The sequence below is a fragment of the Plectropomus leopardus genome, chromosome 15 (assembly GCF_008729295.1).
Source record: "Plectropomus leopardus isolate mb chromosome 15, YSFRI_Pleo_2.0, whole genome shotgun sequence".
Lineage (NCBI taxonomy): Eukaryota > Metazoa > Chordata > Actinopteri > Perciformes > Serranidae > Plectropomus > Plectropomus leopardus.
The window spans coordinates 11,014,029-11,038,354 of record NC_056477.1 but is presented as its reverse complement, the minus strand read 5'-3'; the positions used below and the strand labels follow the sequence as shown (position 1 = coordinate 11,038,354).

The 24,326-nt window shown below is 40.9% G+C and overlaps 1 protein-coding gene across 1 annotated transcript in view; it reads left to right on the top strand.

The window, feature by feature from the left end:
- The window catches only part of LOC121954661 (protein FAM53B-like), a 30,744-nt gene extending 11,365 nt beyond the window's left edge, over positions 1–19,379 (top strand). Inside the window, exons 2-5 of the mRNA XM_042502311.1 lie at positions 1,858–2,133; positions 4,361–4,415; positions 7,479–8,350; positions 18,201–19,379. Of these exons, the coding sequence (XP_042358245.1) occupies positions 2,053–2,133; positions 4,361–4,415; positions 7,479–8,350; positions 18,201–18,548 (1,356 nt within the window). The 5' untranslated portion in view covers positions 1,858–2,052 and the 3' untranslated portion in view covers positions 18,549–19,379. The remainder of the gene's footprint in view (positions 1–1,857; positions 2,134–4,360; positions 4,416–7,478; positions 8,351–18,200) is intronic.
- The last annotated feature ends 4,947 nt before the right edge of the window (positions 19,380–24,326 follow it).

Below are 24,326 nucleotides of genomic sequence, written 5' to 3'. Positions count from 1 at the left end.
GAATAACCTGCACATCTTTTCTTATATGACTTTTTTTTTTTTTTTTTTTTTTTTTTTGCACAAGTTACCATCCCACAGAACTCATTTGATACTCAGTGCACACTCTCTGAAGCATGTTATATAAGTGCAACCAACCTCGCTTAACACGAAACCACATGTTACACGGGCAGGATAACATAGTAGGCCTGGAAGACCCATTAGCTTCATGTGTTGCTCCACAGCAGAAAGCTGTCATTAGCCAGGAGTTGATTGGGGGGATCTGAACCATGCTGGTACTCTCTAATTGGATGTTGTCAGTGTGTTTGGTGGTTGGCTAATGAAGGAGAGAAACTCAAGCCCAAGGTCACTGCTGCCATTCCTACTTTTTTTAAGGCTAAAGAAAGCGTAACAGGACTGTCATTTACCTAGAGCTTTCCCATGCATTAACATCAGTGGCAGAGCAGACATGACAAGGCATGTTAAGCATATGGACCATCTGCCTTGCATATAACTTCTAAGTGTTTTTAAGAGTTTGTGTTTACTGCTGCTACTGTCTGTGCTTTACCATCTGTGGGTGCAGGCATTGCATGAGGCAACCGCAGCTCCATACTATATGTTCCTTCTATTCATGCTTCTCAGCCACATCAGTAGTTATATGCTGTGAGTGATGTCTTTTCCCGGATTAGCTAATCTTTGCTTTCTGTTACGGCATGTTTAGTTCCCCATATGTTCCAAGGATTTTGTTGACATGCCAAATGTTCCATTATTTACAGCATTCAGGAAACTATTTAGCATACGGCCGCATGTTTTGTTTACAAAGATGGTAGCTTTATAGGCGTGTGTGTGCTATATGGGGAACTGAGTGGTTCAGTTCCTATAAGTGTCTTATGGGGTGGTAAATGCTGAATGGAAAAACACAAGTCAGCACTCCTTTTTTTCTCAGCTATGTCAGCAGGGATATTTTGCACAAAATGGTTTAATTGCCTTGTTAAAAATCCTCCTTCTTCCTCACTGGAGAATCCAGAGTTTGTGAATAAAGCTCAGATATCCAAGTAAAGTATCAATTAGCAAACACATTTAAAATAAGGGTATTACATTATTTTTGTGACTATTTCATCCGCTCTTAGTAGATTTCAGAGCAGCACCATGCACTGTTCAAACAGCCTGGCACAGTGACAGAGGTTATAATATTGTAACCCTAGTTACATTAGCTCAGGCATAGTCCTCTACTCAATGCAAATTTTCAAATCTTAGAGGCACTGTAGTCACTGATCAGTGAGCATTCACCATTTCTGAAGAGAAAAAGGATAAACTGATAGCATCATAAGCCCACTTCAACACTGTGGGCTGCACAAATTGGGATTAGGCCCTCTGATTGTTAAGCTACATTTACGCAAATTTCAGTGGTCAAATACATACAAGAGTATAACCCATAGAGTCCAGTCGAAGGCGGAGCCTATGTGAGATACAACAACTGCTTCTTCTTAAGTAGGGGCATTATTGGATAGTGCACATTAATAGGGATTTACATGAGCCTTGTATTAGATCTATGAAAACTTGCACGAAAGCATAAATTAAAACATGAAGGTAAAGTCTAACTGAAGACAGGGAGGAATGTTTCTGTTGTGATTTGTCCCACTTGCTGCTATTTGCCTGCTACTGCTTTAGGCTATGCTCAGACCTGAGCTGTGTTAAGGCCCATCTCTTTGTCTTGTCATCCAAACACACCCAAAAGCTGTTTTTTTTTCTCCTCCAACTTTTGCCGCTGTCAGTGCAGCGTGGCAAAGTGGAAAACATCTGTATTATTCTGTTGTTTCCTTAATATGAACCCATTGTCAGTATATTTTTCTCACTTTGCTCATCTTTCCATCAACACAGGGATCGGCTCAAGTGCGAGAGACACCCTTCTACCTCCACGGCCATCAGCACTTGAGGGCTGCTCTGCAGATGGGAGGTCACCAACTGGTCGTCTGTTTTGCCCAGATGCACTATCTGCCCTCCACCCTCATCTAAGATGGCTGCCCGTGGCCTTCTCCTGCATCCCAACAGACTGGAGCAGAGCTGCGTGTTACCATGGTGATCATTTTCTTGAAAACACTGGAAAAGAAGAAGGGTGTCAATGATGTAAGGTCCAAGAGCACCGAGAGACGGCTGGTGAGAGAAAGTTAACCTTTCGAGTTTCACACGAAACAAACCGGTTATTTACTATTGTTGCTGTTAAGGATCTCCACAGTCTCATGTGTTAGGCAGTAATCAGCAAAATGAGTAGGTCAGTGATTGTATGACATCAGAGCATGGCCGAATGCCAAAGATGCCACACCTGGTCACGTATAAACACTTACTTGATGTTAGCCTGACGTTAGCTTAGCCCTGGTTCCCTCGACAAAAAGTCTATGGTGATTTTTGTTTTGGATTTTGGATTATTGCAGAAAATAAGAACTGTGGCAACTAGTTGTTGAGCAAGATAATCTGGAAAAATAAACACAAGTTTTATGATTTTTGAAGCGTAAATGCAATTGCCAGAAGTAAAAAGCTAACATTCAGCTATTAATGAGCTATACCACAGTCATATCACTTATCGTCACCACCGATGTCTCATTTAGCCACAGTGTGGAAATCTCTTGAGCTTCTGTTAACCACAGACCTTATTTCAGACACCTAACCAAAAACCCACTGAAATAATCCATTGACTAAAAGACAAGGGTACCAGTAGAGCTAACAGGATAACTCATTTCCAGGTGTTAGGACTCATTCCTGCACCAGTCAATTGTAGTAAGTAAAGAGTTTTACCTTTTAGATGTCATAAATGTCACAGTGAAATGAAAATTGTGCTTTTATACTTTAATGGTTGTCTTACCAACATCTTTAGCTTGATGTACTTAGCTTAGCTTAACGTGAAGATTAAAAATCGGAGGTAACACTGGCTTAACGCAGCTCAGTCCAAAGTTACAAAGAAAATACATTCTAACAACTCAAAGGCTATTTTTGCAGCTCTTTTGTTGAGTATCTAACAGTTGTTTAACAGAAAATGAAACAAGATATTGAGGGCTAAGAAGGAGTTACTTTCTGTATTTGCTAACCATAGTGCCCGCTGCACATAATGCATACCAGAAGTCTTGTTGTAAATACAGCATGTGAACTTGTAAAATAAATGTTTTTTGACTCATTTCATTTTGACAGAAAAGTAGTCTAAAATGTTTTCTAGAGTTGCTTGTTTTTGGTGCCAAGACAGGCTTAACAGGCCCCTGTCCTGCAGACAGAAAAACCTGAAGAAATTCGTGAAAATGATTATAATTCTTTTTCATTTACAACTTGGTTTCAGGTGAAGTACCAGGCATGTCTTAAAATTAAGAAAAAGAAGTATTAACGTGTTATTTTGATCTCACCATTAAAAGCTATTAATGAATCTTCCTGATACTACCACCCTGCCTCTATAAAAGCTTCATAAAGTGTTTGTCTCTACAAAATCAAAACACGCCTTAAACCTCTCAAATGTGGTTGATCAGAAAAAAAAACACAGATTAAGATTTATTTGATATTAAAAGTCCAGGAATCATTGAGATGATCAGCTTTAGCATCCAGCCCAACAAGCCCTGCAGATGGGTTTCTCTTATATTTCGCAACCTTAAGAGCCATATTAGGTTTTGACCCTTCTTCTACAGTATTAGATCTAAATCAGTCTATATCTGAGGGCGTTTGGACACTTAAGCCGTTTGTTGAGCAAGCTTAATATAACCTTTCACTCATGTGTTAACCCTGTTAAAGGCCTGGGGTTTTTGTGTCCTTGTTTTCATCTTCTGCAACACAATAGCCTCTATTTTACATTCTATACTTTGTATCATAGAAAACATTTTTTGTTATTGTGGTGATAACCTTGCGGTGAGTCAGAGAGCAATGTATCACAGCATTTTCCTTTCGTCCTTTGTGCAGACAGCCACCACCCTGTTGTAAGAAGTAAGCCGTGAGAGAGGATAGGTGTCTGATTAGGAGATAGGCGTGTGTAGACAAAACTGTTTTATACTCCCTAAATAACATTCGGTCTTTACAAAAAGAAAAAAACAGGCGTGGTGTAAAGTGCACAAATACAGCTCTCTAAACGGTGAAATTGTCATGTAATATCATCAACTGTGAAGTAACATGTAATTATAGCTATCAAATAAATGTAATGGAGTACAATATTTTACTTTTTTTTCAGTATTTAAAGGGATATTGCTACTGCATTTATAAAGAAGTATAAAATTGAAATACTTGATTTCAGTGCCTTACCTTAGAATTGCACTGAAGTAAATGTACTTTTCACCACTGGTTAAGTATGTGGCAAACTTATGTCCCCCACTTATTGGTTCATGTATGTGTCTCTATGTTTGTCTGTCGTCCACAGCGTGAGCTCCACACCATGAGCAGAGGGACCACCCTCTTCTCCTGTGGATCTGTGGGTGGGTTTATGTCCTTTATCCTCATTTATGTCTTTCTGTTTGTCTTTCTTTGCTTCCTCTTTCATGCAGTAAAAATTCCTGTCCCTCTATCCTCTGCATTCACTCCAGATATAATGGTTAAGGTGCCATCCTTTGTCATAATAACATAATTTGATTATGTAATAGGTTAATGTATTGCCCCTTTAATCCCTTGATAAGTTGAACCATCAAAGTCAGCCATCCCCACCATAACCGTCTCATTGTTTATCCACTCAATCTCTCACTTCTCCCTTTCTCTGTCAGTCACTCATCCCCTTCTCATGATCAGGGTGCACCTGCCTCCACACAACGTTGCACACCACTCTCATGGGAGAGAACTGTAATTGAATATGCTGTTGCCTATGTCAACAATTTCCCCCTGGCTCTGTTAGTGTTGCAGTAATTACCCCCAGTGTTAAAAGACATGCTACTGTAAATTCAAGCCCAAGCTATCACTCACTGTCCCCTTTTTCTTTCAGGGGGGTGTTGGGGGGGGGTGGTGTGACGTCACAGGGAGGAGCGTGGCGTACCGTTTCCACTGTTAATGTTGACATTAACATTGTCCAGCGTGTCTTGTTAGTCCAACCGGCACTTTGTCTCTTTGCTCTCAAAGGGTGGCCTTTTGAAGTTCATCCCTTTCTCCCTTTTGTCAAGTTGTTTTCCTAACATTCCTGTCAGGTCGTCAGTGTATCCCCCGTACATTGTTTGTCCGCCCAAAACAATGATTTCCGTCCACCAGCCTGTGAGAGAGCATGCCAAAATTAGAGACAAGCATCCAAAAGAACGGGTTTTTTGGATCACAAATATGCCCTTTTTGCCAAAAGCTTCAGTAGATTCACAACTCGATCTCTTTGCTTTAGTAGCTCAAGCCACTATGGCACTTTCCTGTAGGTATATTATCTCCCACAGCTGTGTGATAGACTGTTGTGTGCAGATGGTGAGACAGCTGGCAAGTCATATTGCTTTCCGAAGCATGTCTTCTTGACCACTTGACTAGTGGGAGTGACTTGCCAACTGCTTCACTGGCTGATTCTTATCGTAATATGTGGTCCATGTTTTAGCAGGTCTAAGTTTCAGAAGAGTGGATGTTGCTTGTGTATCTGCTGAATACCTCAAAAACATCTTTGTAATGTGAAGCAGTCAGATTTCATTGTTGATCTAGGATTTCATAGAAAATTGTAGTTTTTTGTCCACAGCTGTGGTGGTAGAGGAGACAGGAACTGGATTGTTATGCTCAGTACCATTATAACTGACAGCTGAGGTTTCTCTTCATGTCCTCAAGCTGTTTATGTGACAAATAATCAAGACATAGTGATCTTGTTGAGTCGCAGTGTTGGCCACTAAACCACACAGCATATCATACTGAGCGCCACAAAATTCTCCCCTAAAAGACAACCAACTTCCTCATTGTAAGACTTAAAAAAAAAAAAAAAAGTGGTGTCCTAAATGCATTCAGAATCGAGTTTAACTTTTGTTCTTTTCATCTTGCTGTCAGCTTTGAGTACATTTACGCATGATGAGCAGCACTGGTTTGAACTATGCAGCCGCAGTGTTACTTCCTCTAGACTTAATCCTGTCATTCATCATAGGACAAATGATGATGACAAAGTGCAGTATCATTTTTTTTTAAGACGTCAAAGCTCACAATTTACTGTTGATTTATGTGCTTAGCTGTGTGCAACTGCCCTCAGTGACCTTCAGTGGAAGTTCAGTTTCTTCCCCACTGCAGTTACAAGTCAATCAGCTTAAACTAACAACTGTTCCCTCTGTCCTTAAGCTTGATTCTATTTGTAGGTGCTTTTCTTTCTGTGTGGTTAAGTATTAAATGTTCCCTCCAGACTTTATTGACTTTCTTTGAAGCTAGAATTCATCATTCTGTGATTAAGCAGCTTGGAATCACTCCCAAGGCAACTAAATACGCCGGTTAGGGCAGTTTTGCCGGAGGCACCCATTAGAATATGTACAAGGCACACTGGGCTTTCAAACAACCTAAATAAACCCATCTGTGTCATTATTAGATGTTCAGAACAATGGCCAAAGTATTAAAAAACACCAATGTCTGCTAAAGGGGAATAAGGGGGGAGGTGGATTGATCCAGCAGGCACAAGACTTTGACTTAGGAAACTGATGTTTGTGTCTTGTGTGAAATTAAAACTCAACGTTGAGTTCCTTATTCACATCAGTCGTCGGTCATGTGAGTTGTTACATTAGTAGGATTGCAGTTGTTTCGTGATATACCATGGCATTAAAACTGAAGGTTGTCATACGGTGTGCATTTGCTTTCTACAATATTTTTTTCAAAAACTATGCAACTGGACAGAAAATCTCACCTGTGCTTCGCATCTCCTTTCCTCCTGCACTGCCTGTTAGACTTTTTACACAGACTTCTGTTAAAAATGTTTTTACATTTCCAATAAATATAAAGCATTTATGGAACCAAAAGAAAACCTCCTGTTTAAATTCCTTTAAGGGACTCTGTGACTGATAATGGTATCAGTAATTGTGTAATACCATGAAACTGTGAAATTGTGTTATTTCCTGAGATGGTTAACTTAAAAGTCTCATACTGTTGCAGCCCTAGGCGTTAGTCATGTCAGTCATTAGTATAGTCAATCGTTAGTCAAGTCAGTCACAAGTAATGTCAACCACAATTTTCCAATCCATAACCAAGTAGTTTTGTTGCTGCTGACCCCCTCATAGTCATGTAAGTTGACTCACGTAAGCAGACGGATGTGACTAATGTCTACCACGATCTTTTCCTAACCTTAACTAAATGGTTTTGTTGCCTAAACCTCACCACCAACCTCTTCTTAGTCACTTCAGTCAACTCATCTGACTCACTTCCAAGCCCTTCTGCATCATGACCTGCTGACCCTTCTGTGTCATACAAAGCAAAAGAATGCACCCAGCATCATTATAGTGGGATAATGGGATCATGTTAAATTAACCCAACGCAGGTTTTTCTTTTCCTTACTTATAAGACAGAGACATGTAAAAATGGGCAAAAGTCAATGAGAGTGAGTTTGTATGTTTTGAATTTTGCAGAGCCAGATAGGTGGCGGGACCTGGGGCAGAGCTGTGCCATCCAGCAGAGAGCTCCTTGCCAGTCTGGTACCAGTCTGGATGTCTGGGATGTGATGCCTGAGCCGGGGAGCTGGCACTGGACCAAGGAGCCAGGCAGCGCCACAGCAATCACCAGTCTGATAAGAGATCTCAGCCTCGGCGACGGCGGCATGATCACCCACCACACCCACACCTCATCCACCACTGCTCACTACACCACTACAGCTACCAGCCAAGCTCCTACGGCACCACCGAGCAAGCGCCAGTGTCGCTCCCTCTCGTTCTCAGATGAATTCAGTGGGTTCCGCTCATCTTGGAGGCCCCAAGGCTCCCGAGTGTGGACGACAGTGGAGAAACGCAGGTGCCACAGTGGAGGAAGTGTGCGAGGGGGAGGGGGTTTCTCCAGCGGTCATCTCCCCACCATGCAGCGTAGCTCCAGCTTCAGTTTGCCCTCACGCACCAGCATCCCCTCTGACGGAGCCCTGGACCTGCCATTCTTCAACCAACGACTGCCTCTCCATCCTCAATTCACTGCCTCTCCAGTCTCCCCTACCTCTCCCTCCTCGCACCATCACCACTCCCGCCATCACCACTTCCTCAGGCCCCTCTCCCTCTCCCACGAGCAGATCAGCTTGCCAGAGCTGCAGAGGGAGGAGGCGTCGGAGGCCAGCTCTCCAGACTCCACCCCAGAATTGGGGAGGCGAGCCAGCCTGAGAGCCAGGGGCACGGGGTGTCTCTCTCGGAGCAGGTCCCAGCCCTGCGTGCTAAACGACAAAAAGATTGGTATGAAGCGCAGGAGACCAGAAGAAGCCCAGGAGCAACGGCCCTCCCTGGACTTGGCAAAGATGACTCAGGTTAGCTGGAAATGTTGAACACATGTTGACACGCACAGACAAGCACACACACTCACACACACACTCACACAGTCACGCATACATTATTATAATTTGACTCATTTCACAGAGTTTAGTATCAATTTCATTCACTGATTAAACTAAAATCAGCATTGGTTTATATCTAATCTCGCTTTAATGCTGCAAAATTTCCTCTATTGCCTTTAGTTACATTCTGGACCAAACACACTCACCACACAGACAAACACCTTTTTGTTCTTAGATCAGGGGGAAGTTCAGGAGATCCTCAAACATAACTGGGCCTGTCTCTCTCTGTGTCTGATCAGGGACTGGATTAAATCAAGCTGAATTAAGTTTTCAGGGTCGTCGGTCCGAGGCTTCAGGGCTAAGTGATCTCAGGCCTTACTCCATTCAGCTCAGGGAGTGGTGCTCACTAAAGAAGCATTCCTCATGTTCGGTCACGCTGCCTAGTGCCACGCTCTAGCAAGCCCGGCTCCAGTTTATCATTTCATTTACTCTGTTGGGTAAACAGCCCATCTGTAGGTTGGACCGCTCACCTTTCATTTGCTTCCTTATTCCTTATTTCCATCCGTCATAGACGGCCCCGGGGATGGCGTTCTTCTGTAGGACAACCTGGAAGTTAACCTAGCTCTGATTCCCTGGTCCAAAAGCGCTACCACTACAAGGCTGTAGACGTGTTTGGCACAGCTCGATGTGACGACGTCCATTTAGTCACCTGTTAGCAACCATCTTTTTTAAGTCACATAAAGGCTTCAGAGTTCACCAGGATTGGGATGTGTCGAATGTCGAATGAGAATCAGCTGTTAAATATGAATATTCAATTATTTGTTTTGTTTTCATAAAGTTTTTGAAGTTTGAACAGTGCTCAGTGGGACATTTAGTGTGATAGTGGCTTTTTTGTGATGTAGTCAACAGGCTAACAGCGCTAACAGGTCAAAACTGATCGCAAATGTGCAACATTTTTTTGTCAATACTAGATGTGAAACAAAAGCCAGAGACTTTGTCATATTAAGTTTCTGTGAGCTGTAAATCCATTACGTCTAAGCAGAGGAGAGAAGATAATGTTATCTCCAAGCCTTACAGTGCAGAGTCTCTTTTTCTCACTCACTTCAAAGCAAATTCTCACTGCTCAACTTGAAATCTCAGTCGACTGAGGGGTGTCTGACTGCTGATTCAAATCTCTGACTTTCAGGAGGCAGCACTAACTGCTTCATCTCTTTTTTCCATCTCTTGTCCACTATCAGGCAACTACCAAATGTGATTAGTAGCGAGGATAGTTTGGATGCACGGAACTCTGATTTTCTTTCTCCATGACAAGTTTGTTTGTTGTTTTGTAAGGTCAGAGAGGAAGCAGTGGAAAAGCTAGAGAGTATGACTGACCCCTGGACAAACCAAAACCCAAAATAGAACCGGAGAAGTATTTTAATGACATGTACTGTTTTGATGCCTGGCAGCACTCTGATGTTTGTATGGAGCACAGAAAAATCTTGATGTTCTACATCCTGATTTATTATTCATTCGAATGCTCTTGATATTGTGCAGAGAAACTATAGCAACAACAGCTGGCACTGATAACAACCTGCACTCAGGTATATTCCACCTTTTCTGCTCTCGTATCGTTGATATTTCACGCTAGAGCCCTCCTTGATTACACCTCCTGTCACGGAAATATTGTCCCTTTCCTGTTCTCTTATTAGAAAGTACCATCAGCGTATCCCCCTACCCCTCCCTTCCGTTTCCCAAAGATTTGTGTTCCCAGCCAGTCACCCTCAGGACCCAGCCAGGGTTGGATCAACAGGGCTTTGGTAATGGAGCCTAGCGAGCATGTTTCCTCTAGTCATGCCAGCTGCTAAGAGGGGAAAATCAAGCACGATGATCACACATATACGCACACATGGAGTCAGTTTTACGTTACCGCTGGCTCCAGCAATGCTCAAATGCAGAAGCACACCTCTGCTGCAGATGATTGTAGAAAGTCTGTTCTGAGTGGTTAACAGGCAGAGTAGCACCCAAGGGTGTAATAATTTCCTGAGAATGTAATGACATCTGAAAATATAATGAAATTTGCACTTAACTGGATTTGAATATGTAATTAAATCCAATAAAGAAATAATTTTACCAACACTGTAATAAAATGTAATGACGGATATTCACATTTTTACTTTAAAATCTTATTATATTCTTGGGAATTTCTTACACAACGCACAGGAGAACTAACTTTGGTGACTTTGCCTACTACATACTGTAAATCATTAGGGATGTAAAATGTACCCAGAAAAAAGTGTTAAAGTGGTGGTTCTCGACTTTTTGGGTCAGCCCCTGCGGTGAAACTAGAAAATCCATAACTCGTTTCCCATTGGTAGTAATATTAGTTCATACTTTTTTGCCTAATTACAATGTATTAGTTGCCATCTGTTTGTAAATTTCAGTACAGTTTACTTATTCGAAACGTGAAATCAGCATTAAATGTCAGTGTCATGTAACCATCTGAAGACATTAACAGTTGTATAAATTTTGTGTGCCAGCACACTTCACATTTCTGAGAAAAACACCTCATCTTTTATTTTTCATCATATTTTATTACATTATCAGTTTTGAAAAAAATAAAAAGTAATATTTCATTACCAGTTAAAATGTTATTTTAATATCAGTCAAGACATTTTATTACATTAATGGTCAAGTTACTACATTATTGCAGGGTTCCCACCGTCATAAAATTCCTGAAAAAGCAATGAAAATAGAAAACAAAATAGGCCTGGAAATGGTTTGGAATTAACAGAGTATTATAAAAAAGTTTTTGAAATACAATGTACATATGTTCGTAAAAATATCTAAACATATCCATTAAACCAACATATGCTTAACAAAAAATAAGTGCATACAAACATGTCAAAATTCGGATATAAACACACACCAAAAAGGGGCGTGGCCTTTGCATTTTGCCCACAGGCTCTATTGGCATATACACTTAAATGTCTTACAAGCAAGTAAAGTTAGCATGAGAACCAACAGGTTATTTTTGAATGCATGGGAGTGTGCGTTTAATTGTGTGTGGCTGTATTTCTGTATGGGCCGACACGTTTCAAACTACTCAAAACAAGTGGTTGAAATGGGGTCAAATATTATGGAAAAGTTGTGAAAATTCATTGGTAAAAATGCGTGGAAACCCTGTTACTTGGTTTTATTACATTTCAGATCAGGTTAAGCACAAGTTTTAATACGTTTTTAGGCGCTGCAGGAAATTATTACATTATTGGGTGCCACAAGCAGACCTGAGTCATGTACATAGGTGAATCTTTTCATAATCTACTGTTACTGTTTACTTTCTCACTCTCTTGCATGCCGTGAGTGAGGAAAGCAATCAACGAACCAGCACATAGAGCGTAATTTAGAGCACATTTAGTTACTTCTCTTTCTTTCCCCTCACTACTCAGATTTAACTTCATTTTAGTCTCCTTGTCAATAAAAAGGCTGCATCTAGTGTACTCATGAACCTAAACAAGCAGGGCTGTACTATATCACGCTGACTTTAATAACTCCCTGAAGAAGATTGAGGATTCACGTAGTTGTCACAAGTTAAAGAGGCGTTTTGTCTCAGCGAGAGCCGAGGGAAAGCTCTAGTTGCTGGCAAACTGTCTGGAAAAGGAAGTGATAATGTGGAACCGCAGGGCTGGTTACAACCTGTGTCTGTTTACCGTCAGGGAACAGATGAGATTTTACCACCTCTTATGGGAATTTGGCTCTTTCTGTGATTTGTGGAAGGGATTTGTACCTGCAGTCATAACTGTCAGAACCACACTTCTGGTATTTTTTTAACTTCAGCTGTTTTGGGGCCAAACTGGATGTGTGAACTGACCGCTGACACTCGATGTGATTTAAGTGACGCTCTTTCTCCTTTTTCCCTTGTCCTTATGTGCACACTTTTTCCCACTCACACCCTTCATCGCAGCTCTCTCTCCGTCCCACTCAGCCGAGCCTTAGGGTGTAAATAGAGACCTATTCCTTCTGGTCACACCTACACACACTTGCCACATCCTTTTTATAGCTGTGTGTAGATGAATAATAAAGTTCACGTGAAGAAAAACAAAAGTCTTTGGGTATTTGTCACAGTACCCAGAGGTACAGACATTTTTTAAAAATTTGTTGGACTATTCAAAATGCAGGAGGTCATAAAGTCTGCTGGAGTTATGGGGGGGTTAAGGATTGTGAGGGTCAACATATTACAAGTCCCTCGGGTGTGTTGTCTGTGGAACATGGTGTAATTTGGCCTCTAGGTTCCTCAACCACGTCAATGAAGGCGGGTGTGAATTCTGGGGATGCATGTCATGCTAATCGGCTACCGTAGGGATTTACGTGCGACCACCCCCCAAAATTCCTCGAATGTCCTCCCCTGTCAGCCACATATATCAGTTCACTCCTCTGTCCACTGCCTCGTCTTTATCCATGACTGTCCATAAACCTTGGCCCTTCATAGTTTTTTCATAAGTGGGTGTAGCGAGCTGTCACACGGGGAATGTTATCTCTTGATTCTAGGTCACTTTGCTGAACGATTGTTGACGCAGCTCACACTTAGAGGAAATGGCCCATGTGACGCCAGTTTCATTTGTATTGTTTTATATGTGAATCATCTCTCCAGTTTGCAGAAAAGTTAAAGGCGATCTTTGGCTTAGCTGTGTTAGCAGCAGAGGTGGTAAAGAGGGCTTGTTGAGCCAGTGCTTAAATGTGTGTGTCAGGAGCAGTGATGGAAGTACATTTACTCAAGTACTCAAGAATTTGAGGTACCTGTACTTTATTTGAGTATTTTATTTTCATGCTTCTTCATACGGTTACTCCATTACATTTCAGAGGACAGTATTGTACTTTTACTTCACAACATTTATCTGACAGCTTTAGTTAATTTACAGATTATGATTTTTGCATAAAAACCACGTTATAAATTAAATTACCAGTTAAATGTTAATACAGATACTGTTGTAACAATTAGTTGATTAATCAATCAGCGATTCACAAAAAAAATAATTCCCAACTATTTTGGTAAACATTGAAATCTCTAATTTCTTTCCTTTTTTTAATAATGTAGAGTTTTGTGGTTTTTATAACCACTTTTGTTTATAATTTTCAGCTTTGAGATGTTTTTTTCTTTCTCTATTTTTTTTTACATTTTGTAGTTTTTTTGAAGTTTGGGGTGTTTTCTTTATTTTTTATAATTGGGATTTTGTGGATTTTTTCGTCTTCTTTTTTAACAAATGTTAAATTTGGGGAGTTTTTTTCTTTTTAATAATTTTGCGGTATAAGGTGTTTTTTCCTATTTTTTAAAATAATTTTGGGGGGTGTTGAGGATCTGCATTGGGTATGTTTTACTTTTAAGTCTTTAAGCACATTTTCCTGAGTATACTATACTACTAAATTCAATGCAGGACTTTTAATTGTAAAACAGTATTTTCACAGGGTAGTATTAGCACTTTTACTTAAGTAAAGGATCTGAATACTTCTTCACCGCTGGTCAGGAGAGAAATGGTAGTGTGAAGAAAGGGAAAATTATTTCTGCAGGGAAGCTGGCGGACAGACTCCTCGCTACTCCTCACTCCTCTCTGTTAATATTTCCTCTTTGGCCCAAGTTTGAGCCACTCCGCTCTCCCCCTCCTCTCTCCATCTCTCCCCATTCCTGGGATGGCAGACATGGTGATCATAGCTGAGCGTCAAGCCCCTCAGGCTCTATGGGAACACCTAGGTGGGCGTCTCGAGGTGCGGCACGGCGCATGTCGTGTATAATGACATGTTGTGACTTGTCCCGAAGGTGCACTGTAAAGCATCACAAACTGGCCGTCACCACTGCGTGTTCCAGCTTTGATGAAACTTGTTTAACATTTTTCATCTTTGCACCTATCTGCCATGCATTCTCTCTGCGGTACAGACAATGCCAGACAAATGCACACACACCAAAGCAAAAACAGACAGCAACACAGATAATTGATGCAATAGTGTACAAATATGTAGTCTGGCTGTCAGGAATGAGTTAAGTTCTCCTGTCGTTGCCTGCACCTCTGCCCTCTCTTTTGTTTTACAGTTGTTTGCTGTTGGAGGTCTGTTTGCCTCTCTTCCTCACAGCCGTTTGTGGCTGCATGTTGTTTATCTGACCTAATTTCCTCGCGGAGCTAATCCAAAGAAATATACTAATGCATTAAATCTGTAAATAGAGTGCATAGTAAAGTACCTGCATGTGTTTTCTTTAAGTGTGTACACCTCTTTGTGTTTATTGTGCGTGTATGCTTCAAGTTCATAGCAGGACCTTTGCCAGAGTACTGAGCAGGGTGTTGTTTGTTGTTTGCCCTAATTATCAGGAGGATATTTGCCTAACCTCTTGGCTTGTGCATGTGCTTCTCCCACAGCAGCTGCCTTTTGATCCCCATGTTGTAGATTATGTCGTTACAGTGGAAGTTCTGGTTGTGTTGATCGTTGTTTGGAAGTATGGATAACGTCAGACAGAATATCAGTCATAAGAATAAAATGGGCTTTTATTTTATGACTTTGGTGTATAGTTGAATAAAAATGGAAAAAGTAGGCTAACTGTTACAAAGGTTTCCATTATAACATTCTCTGTTTTTAATGCTATTTAAGGCCAGTGATCATGAGTTAAGTGTCACCCTGTCGGACCACATTTTTGTGTCTTCAGATTTGATTAAATCAGTGTGGCATCATGATTTGTCAGGTGCTGTTTTTTGGCTGTGTTGTAGACAAATACTAGAGTTACTCTTCTTCTTTAGCATTTCCGGTGAGTTTCCTGCCCGGAAAACTGTAAGGAACTCTCTACCAAGTTTGGGCTTGAGACTTAAAAAAACAAACAAAAGGCCTGCGTTACTAAAAGGACATGTTTGGTTTGAAAGGAGTCATTGTTGATAAAGGTTTGTGCTGCAAGCCACTGTACTATTGTAGGAAAGTTACATATTTTGTATTAGAAAAGCAGATGCTAACTGCAGCGGTGCTCACCTGTCCACCAGAGAACAGACCGTCTCTGAAAGACAACTAAAAATTCACTCCCGTTTTGAACAAGCTTTGTCTGCTTGGCATTTTGCCTCACTTTATTTGATTGTTTTTAGGCCTGTGTCTGTGATTTTTGTAGCTTCCTTTTAGATATGTGCTGCCACTATCTAGCTGTTATGTTTTTATAAAATCCTGACCTCACATGCACCCTGTTTTTAGCTGGGGGCTACACGCCCATAAACGTCCAGTACACACAAAATATAAAAGGGTGAAGGGTCAATGCTGAAAAATACACAGACACACACTGCTAGTGGGTCAGAAGTGATGATTGAGAAGGTTTATTTCTGTAAGTTTATACATTGTTTTTTTCCAAGGAAAATTCAGCATAGTATACTTTTCAAGGAATACTATACTAGATTTTACAGTGGCTCATGGAAAACAACCAATCAGAGCAGAGGAGTTTCACTGCTCCTGAACTACAGTCAAACTGTCAAACCAGGCAGCGCTGATCAAATATGACTCAAGAATCTGTTACTGCGTTGCCTATTTCTCACCTCAAATGTTTTCAGAAATATATTTTAGTGTTCTGTTTAGCTGTTGAATGAGAACATTTTGCTACAGCTAGTTGACAGTGCTCAGTTTTAGGCTCAACTGTTTCCAACATGGCTTTACAGCTTAACAGTACACTAAAATATGTTCCTGAGAATATTCAAGGCAAAAGATAGACAATGCAGCAACAGACTCCTGAGTCATATTCGACCAGTGCTGCTTAGTTTGACATGACTGACATGACTGACATGACTGACATGACTGACATGACTGACGGCTGCGTTCAAGACTCGTTGGCTCTGATTGGTTGTTTTTTCGGGTGTGTGTCTGTGTGTGGTAGATTCTCTCAAATGCCATTCAAAGCAGGTTATCTGTCTCTTAATAATGTCATAATGTAGTGACAGCTTCTGCAAATGTGACAAAAAAGTTATTTTTATAAAATGTAACAACTGCACATTTGAGAATTGCAACTTTAAATGGCTGTTTATTGTAGTCAGTAAGTGACTAGATAAAGAAAGTTACACAACTCTTGGTTGTGGTAATGGGTTATGTGAGAAGTGACAGCACGTGGTTAGAGAGCCTACATGTGCGTAATGGTGAATATAGAGTGTGTGTGTGTGTGTGTGTGTGTGTGTGTGTGTGTGTGTGTGTGTGTTTCATCGGGGTGAGGGTGTGCACAAGTGAAAGACAAAAAAGCACACAGGCAAAGCTGGGTACACAGCAGAAATCTAACCCTGCTCCCCCAACCTAAATTGCCACACCCACACAAATCCCAGTCGGCCTAAGAAGATTTTATAGAAAGCACATTGTGGAGAAGCGGCCTCACCCCCTCCTCTCTCCCTTCCTCTCGTCTCCTTCTCTGCTCTGATAATTAGTAGTGGGGTAATACCGGGGGTTGAGCAGAGAGAGCGAGGGCTCAGAAATCCCCTTTTCCACTCCACTGGGGTAACTACAGCGAAAGGCCTCCTCCTCCTCACATGAGCACCTCAAGCGTTTGCAGATGAGGTTTCCTGCGTTTGAGCTGCTTACATGTAAAGTTAATCTAGCAAGAGTGAGCGAACCTTTAACTCAGACAGCCAAAATCCTGTGTTATAGTTTTCTTAAGGACCGTGCTAAATCAGGGCCGGGATAAAAAAGCGAGCGCACTAAAGTGAGACTTAAGAAAGGGAGACTCCCAGCTCATTGTAACAGGAAAAGCAATGTCCTGACACACTAGGGAACATTAGAGGTGTCTGTCATGTAAGCTGAGGCTCTATAGAGAAAACCTCATCTCTATTCACCTCCATGCCTCCAACATCTGCTGCTGGGGCACTCCAGAGATCATTAACCCCTTCACTGCGCTGCACGGCTGCTTTTCTTTGTTGCAGGGAGGAATTCAGGGTGGAAAGAGAGCATGAAAGACAACTTTTTAGTGAATTAAATCTCTCTAAGGTCAAGTGTTGACAGCAAAAACGCAGTTCACAATCAGATTCTCTCCAGACTCTCCAGAGAGTGCAAAATATCGTAACAACTATACAAGTTTTGGTTCCCAGTGTGTGTTTCACAGTGATAAATGGGCCTGGAGCACGGTTTGAAACACGACACCTTTGTGGTTTGCAACTCATCTCAATGTTTTGTGTGTTATTTTTGAACCCAGAAAATTTGGCGTATGTTCTCCGACTCGTGTTTACATGTTCACATGCCGCCGATGAAAGAGAACGCCAGCTTTTGGCAGCCCGAACTGAAACCCAATTTGACATTCTGGAGAACCCTGAGCTTGAATTCCCCCCCTGAAAAACCCCTCTACTTTTATACAGGCTCCCACAGTCATGAACAACCTTGAAAAGTCATGGAATTTCACAATTACATTTTCCAGGCCTTGAAAAGTTATGGAATTAGACAAAATCATTGAAAGTTTTGGAAAATTCATGGAATTTTCTTTCGTAGAATGAAACATACACATTTTTTTAGTTTTTTTTCTGTGAAAAGCTTATTGGTAAAAGAAAAACAATCTTGCCTCATATAAGAAGTTTGTTCAACCTTACTCCCTCTTAAGTTTAGCCATTGTTAGCCATAGATTTACCTCCTTGTGCATTTAGTTGAACCGCCAATCAGAGTGGTTTCATTTGACACAGAGCTCTGATTCAGTGTGCTGAATCAGCTGAAATAAAGCCGACAAGGGTCGATGAGGGCCAACATTGCGGGACACGCTGCAGCGACAAGGGCCGCGAGCACTTGCACCCAGCCCATTCTGGGCAATTGTCGGCTTGTTGTTCCACAGCCTTAACATCTATTTTCGCTCTTTGTCTCCTCTACACAGAAGCTTCAGACCTTTCAGAGCTTGAGCTGTCCTGGATTCTCCGCCACCGACGGCTACCAGTCAAACCTGCCTCCTCCCACCGCTGACATCTCCGGCCAACCAGACTTCACCGCTGTGTCCGAACTGGGGCTGGAGGCCCGGCAGGAGGTGGCAATAGACGACGAGGAGGAGGATTCATCCTATGAGGAGCTGGATAGCGACTCGGCTTGTAGCGTGGACTCACGGCCTGGCTCTCCTGAAGGCATCGTGGGCGGCAAACGCACCCTCTGGAAGGGTGATTGCGGGACACAGAGGGACATTTTCCAGCTGGGGGGAGAGCTGGATCTTGACCAGATTGAGAGAAACTGAATATTTTATAGGAGATTTTAAAAGACTGTGTCTGCGGAAAGTTATTGGACACTGATGATGTACGGAGAGATGGCTATTAAGGAGGACTGTGGGGGGAAAAGAGTGGAGGAGTTTTGACAGGGAAAGACAAAGAAAGTGATATAGATGATGGATTAAGTATGTTGTGACCAGCTGCCTTTTTGATGACACATTTGCCTTGAACATTCGTACTGTTTGAATCAAAAAGCAGTGACCTTAGTTGTTTTTTTTTTTTTATTGGGTTTTCAGCTTAACTCAGGAGTAGGAAAGTGAGGGTTAGTCTTATAAAAAAACCTCTCAGCCCCTACTGTCTTTTCAACCTGATGATCTTTCCAAAGTCAGCTAACCTTAAGTTTGTAGTACTGTAGCAGTAGCTGGGCGCTCCTGTATGTCGCTCTTTTTTTTTTTTTTTCAGTGAAAGTGGGGCATAAAGGACGAAGCAAAACCGTAAGAACAGGAAAAAGTGTCTTCACACAGACTTACCCATCTTTTGTGCGCACATGAAAATCTGATTATTTGCTGAATGTAGGCTCAATAAGCTTTGTGAGAAGTTTGGAAAATGACAGTGCCTTCCTTTGGATGCTTGCTCCCCTGGTTCTCTAGCCTCAATTGAAGCCACCTTTTCTGACGTTTTGTAGTTTCTTAATATGCAAAAATTGTATATTTGAATTAAACACTGAATCTCAAGTTTTCAGTTCTAATATCAATGTATATTTTTCTAAGTAACTGTTTTTTATGAGCTGTTTGTGAAGGAGCAAGAGTACGAGGCCTTTCTTCTAACAGGATGGACATGAAATAAATTTACAACCTGCACTCATATGTCTGGTTTAATTAATGATTGCTTTGTGCTTTTAAGCAAGATTTCTGTTTCACTTTGTCAGATCAAAGGTCTGAATAAGCTGCAAAGTTTCCAGATAGTCTTTAGAAGTTGTGCTCGCTCCCCCGTGCTCACTTCCTGCATCACATTTCAGAGACATTTTACTGAAGCTTACTCATTCAGACTGCATTGTTCTGAATGTCTGTAGATGCATTATGTCTTTTTTGTTTATTGAGTTAATATTCTTTTCAGTATCTAATTACAGCTCTGGCAGAATACAGCAAGTTAGATAAACATCTGTGTAATGCCCACTAGCCCCAAATAAAATAGCAGGAAGTCTAGAGGTGGAATATCCCTGGCCTGTAACCCAGCAGTGACCAGCGGAGGTGATGTCAGGAGAAAATGTCCCGGGACCTGTGAGGCAGACAGACAGAAAAGTGTGTTCCTCCCTGGGATTTCCGATCATGTCTCTCTAATGTCTGTCCAAGTCACTGAAACAAACTCAAAGCACCTGCCACCTTTCAAAAGACCTATTTCTCTATGTTTAACCCTTTAAAAACTGAAAAAAAAAATGATCTTGATTTCTTTCAAAAACATGCAAACAAGGCTATGAGCAATTTAACAAGAAGTGGCCAAAAAATAAATAGCAAGAAAATAAGAGAATAAAAACCAAAAAAGTAACAAGAAAATGACTCCACAAAAAGTGCTAAAAATAAAATATTACCTTCTATAACACCGTTTTAAATACATAATTATAAGAAATTAAAATATAATTTTCCGGACATTTTCCTTTTTTTAATAATATCTAATAATCTTCCCACAGCTAATTTTCAAGTCATTTTCTTGTCACTTTTCACTCATTTTTTATAATTTGCTGGACATTTCTTGCCAAGTTACCCTTTTTCCCATATTTTCAAAAGAAATCAAACCAATTTTCTCAGGTCCCAAAAGCTTAGAATGCTTGTTTAAGCCATCTGAATACAACAAACTGATGTCACACAGGTTCCAAAGGGTTAAACAGCATTAAAAGCTTGTGTCGTTATCACTATTGCCCACTGGGGAGGGTGACTGCTGACATAAAGTGATAGGACAGATTGTTTTTCCAACACGGGGAGGAAAGCCCTGGCTGCAGAACAGTGTTTACGTCCAAAACAGGATGTTCCAGCCAGTTGCAGCTTTTCCTTCGATCGTAGCCTTGAAGGAAGCACTCCGACATCTCAGCGCTGAGGTGTTGTCTTACACAGACGTACAGCACATACTCATTTGAAGGCCCTGAAATAGATACTGAGTGTGTCACCTGGTCTGGGAAAGTTTATCATTCCCATTATGTGAAAGTTTCTCTGTCTTTTCAAATCTCTTGAGAATTTTTAACATGCAGATTCATTCAAACATTGGTAATACTTTTATTCTTACATTCTTAAAAAAATATTATTGACTCACAGGAAGACAAAAAATGAATGAATTCTAGCAATTCACTGACATATAAGTGAGTCCTGTTATTTCTAACCCGTCCTGACCAAAATTAAAATCAAAATTGAAACCAACTCCCCACCAAAGTGCCCTCAAACAATATTATTCCCAAACATAGTTCATCATAGTTCATTGTCTGTGTGAGATGACAATTTAGAGAAAGTTCTGCAACTTTCTCTAAACTGTCATCTCACACAGACAACATGTAATGTTGCAGTAACTGTAGTAGGCTTAACTTTAGGTCAACATGGATAAAACAAAAAAAGAACACAACACCCATCAACCCATATCAGAAATAATTAAATAAGAAAATACATTACTAACAATAATAATCAGAAGAAGAAAAGGGTTAAGAAAAAACTAAAATAAATAAATGTGATCTTGAATAGCTTTCTTCCCTATAGTACTTTGCAAGAAAAAAATAAAAATAAAATAATAGGGATGAGTTGATAAAAAAAGACAGAAGTTTCCGATTTGGAGGATGGAAAACAGGCTTGTACATCTGTTCACACCTCACTTTTTTTAACTTGACACAAAAAAGCTGGTAACTCACAATCTCATCGCCATGAAAAGCAGTCTGGTTGCACACTGCACTCAAAGGTCAGTGAACTACACACACAAACACACATTTCCTCTCTGACAGGAAGTGGCGGGCTACGCAGGGGAGAGAGTTAATATCTGAGGTAAAAAGCACTATAAATAGGGAGCATTGTAGTTGTGGCTGGCAAACATAGACATTTGAGACAGGGAGACGGGAAAAGGGCCATGTTACACAAATTTACAGCACCCCGGACTGCACAGCCTCGATTACATGTGAGAAAACATTGGCCGCATTTTCAAAGACAGCTGTGTTTTACGCTGTCAGCAAAATCACTCGAACTATCCTGTGAGAACTTCAGAGGAGGGCAGAATACTGACATCGCTTTTTCTCGGCCTTTTAAGGATATTCTGTCACAACTAAGTGACTCCTGTGTGTCTGCATGGGTGTGATTTTTGTTATTTTTTTCCTCTCACTTTTGTGTGTTTGGTGTGTGTTGGGTTTGTCTTTCTTTTGTTCCTCCCCACCCCTTGTCTGCACTCCTTCACTCTACACACCTGGTGGCACTCATCAATCTACACACCTGCCTGCAATCAAGCCTGCAACCTACAAGAGAGCCAGCTCTACACTCATTTCCTGCCAGGTTGTTGCTGAACACAGTTTGTTGCAAGTAAAGTCCAGCTTTGTTTCTTGCCTTGCCGATTTTGGGTCTCAGTCCCAAGTGTGACATATTCTGGCGCTTATGTCCAGCTGAGTGGAGATCATGCATGCATCTTAGCTTTAGAGGAATGTTTTTTTGAAGATACTGATACATTTGATGATCCTAAGCTTGTATTTGTGTTTGGGATGAAGGTTGAGCCTTTTGCTCAAGGGAACATTTACATAGTAAGGGCGGTCAAAAAAGAACGTCAGGGGAGATGAGACATTGTTTAAACTGTAAGAGAGCCTGAGAAGAGCAAACAAAGAGCCCCAATACAAAAAACACTTCAAACTTGTATTGTAAGTTTTGAATATCAACAAGATAATTTACTAAGAAATGGATTTGTCTTACGTTAGGCCATGTTGATCTATATGAACCCTCCTCTTAGTGTGTGCACTATTTATGTCTCTGCTGCTTTTGTGCGCATAGATTCCCTCATTAGTTGAGATAATTCACACATTGCCCATCACTCTGTCTTTTAACGTGCATGTGGTTAAGTAATCATCTGAAAATGTCAAGAAGAAATGCTTAATGTTAAATAATGGCAAATAATGTGTTGGTAATCACAGAAGGATTACTGACTGGGCATATGGGGCATACACTTAGGGGCCCAAAGTATTAGGGGGCCTCTCTTGCCTTCACCAGCAAAATGTCACTCAAATTAACATACTGACCAGGAAGAGACTCAAAAATGAAGAGGTGCAAAAGAACTGCAATGACACATAATTATTGCGAAAAAGGAAAAAGGGCAACCACAAATAGACCCAAAACGACCAAGGAACGAAGAGTCACAAAACAACAACAAAGAAAGACACAAAATTACTACAAAACAGGCAAAACAACTACAAAGACACGCAGAACAACCAAAGAAGACACAAAATGTCTGCAGACAGACACAAAACTACCACTAAGAGATGCAAAAAAACTCCAAAGAGACATAAAATAACTCCATAAAGGGGCAACACAACCACAAAAGTCACAAAATGAACAAAAAAAGACACATAATTGCCTCAAAGTGACACAAAACTATTAACAATAGAAACAAAACGATGACAAGGATATACAAAATTAGCCAGAGACACAAAATAACAGAAGGATGTGACTATAATGGCTACACTGACACTCAAAAAATTGAAAAAAAAGAGGCGAAACCATCACAAAGTCAGTGTGTCTTTTTCCTATGTGGAAGCAGTGGGGTTTTTTGCATATCTGTGCCCAGGGGCTCATTCTCTCACAATCCAACCATCCAGCCATGTAATTAATAACAAAACAATTAAATCAGGGAAAAGATGGATAAAAACCAAAGCGATAATTACATGAAAGCTGCTCTTAAGTATAGGCATCACTTCTTTGTTTAAGAGACAGAAATGCTGTGAACTTTTCCTCCAGTTCACTCACGGTACATGTTGTGCTTCAGGATGGTCAGATTAATCTTCCTGTCCAGGGACAGTTATGTTTATCTGGATCTACATGTGTACTTGTTAGTGCGTACGTGTGTTAGCAGACACCTTTCGACAGGTGGCCGGCAGTGTCACATGTTACAGATTGACTCTCCACTCAGAGGTGACAGAGTGCAACCCAACACTTTATCACTATGGTTCCCATGAATGCTGCACCCCCTCCGCCCATGCATCTCAGCGTGATTTACACCTCCATAACAAGCTGTAATGACTGGTTTTGTTGTGCGCCAGCCACCCAAGAGTACCTGGAAATCCCTGAAGTACAAAGCTTTTTTCTCTCTTTGTTTTTTTTTCTTTAGTTGGCTCTGACATTACATAAGGAAGTCACATTATGTTAAAGCCATTCTGTTCCCTGTTTGATGAGTTGTTCTTGCAGGAATCATACATGAAATCCCATAATGAGTTTTTGAATTGACTTCACAGGCTCAAAAACAATCCAAAAACAATAAAAAGTTACAGTTAATATGTTTATATAATGGCACAAATGGAATAAGTTAGTATCATTAATTACTGCATGATGCAAAATGTCTCCACAGAGAGACTTTACTTTGCAGCTGTCGGTTTGAGGAAGAACGCTCAAAATAGTGATGGACACCTCAACTTGAAATGTTGTTGATTTGACTAAAAAAAAAAAAACCTTAGAAATCACGTCGTAACGCTGCTTGTAAATGTCAGTTTATGAAGAGCAGATGGCAGCATTGTTTGGTGTTGATGTGCTTTGGCATGTTCACAGCAAGTCACTCAAATCAAGCGTTGCTCAAAGGGTCGATGGTGC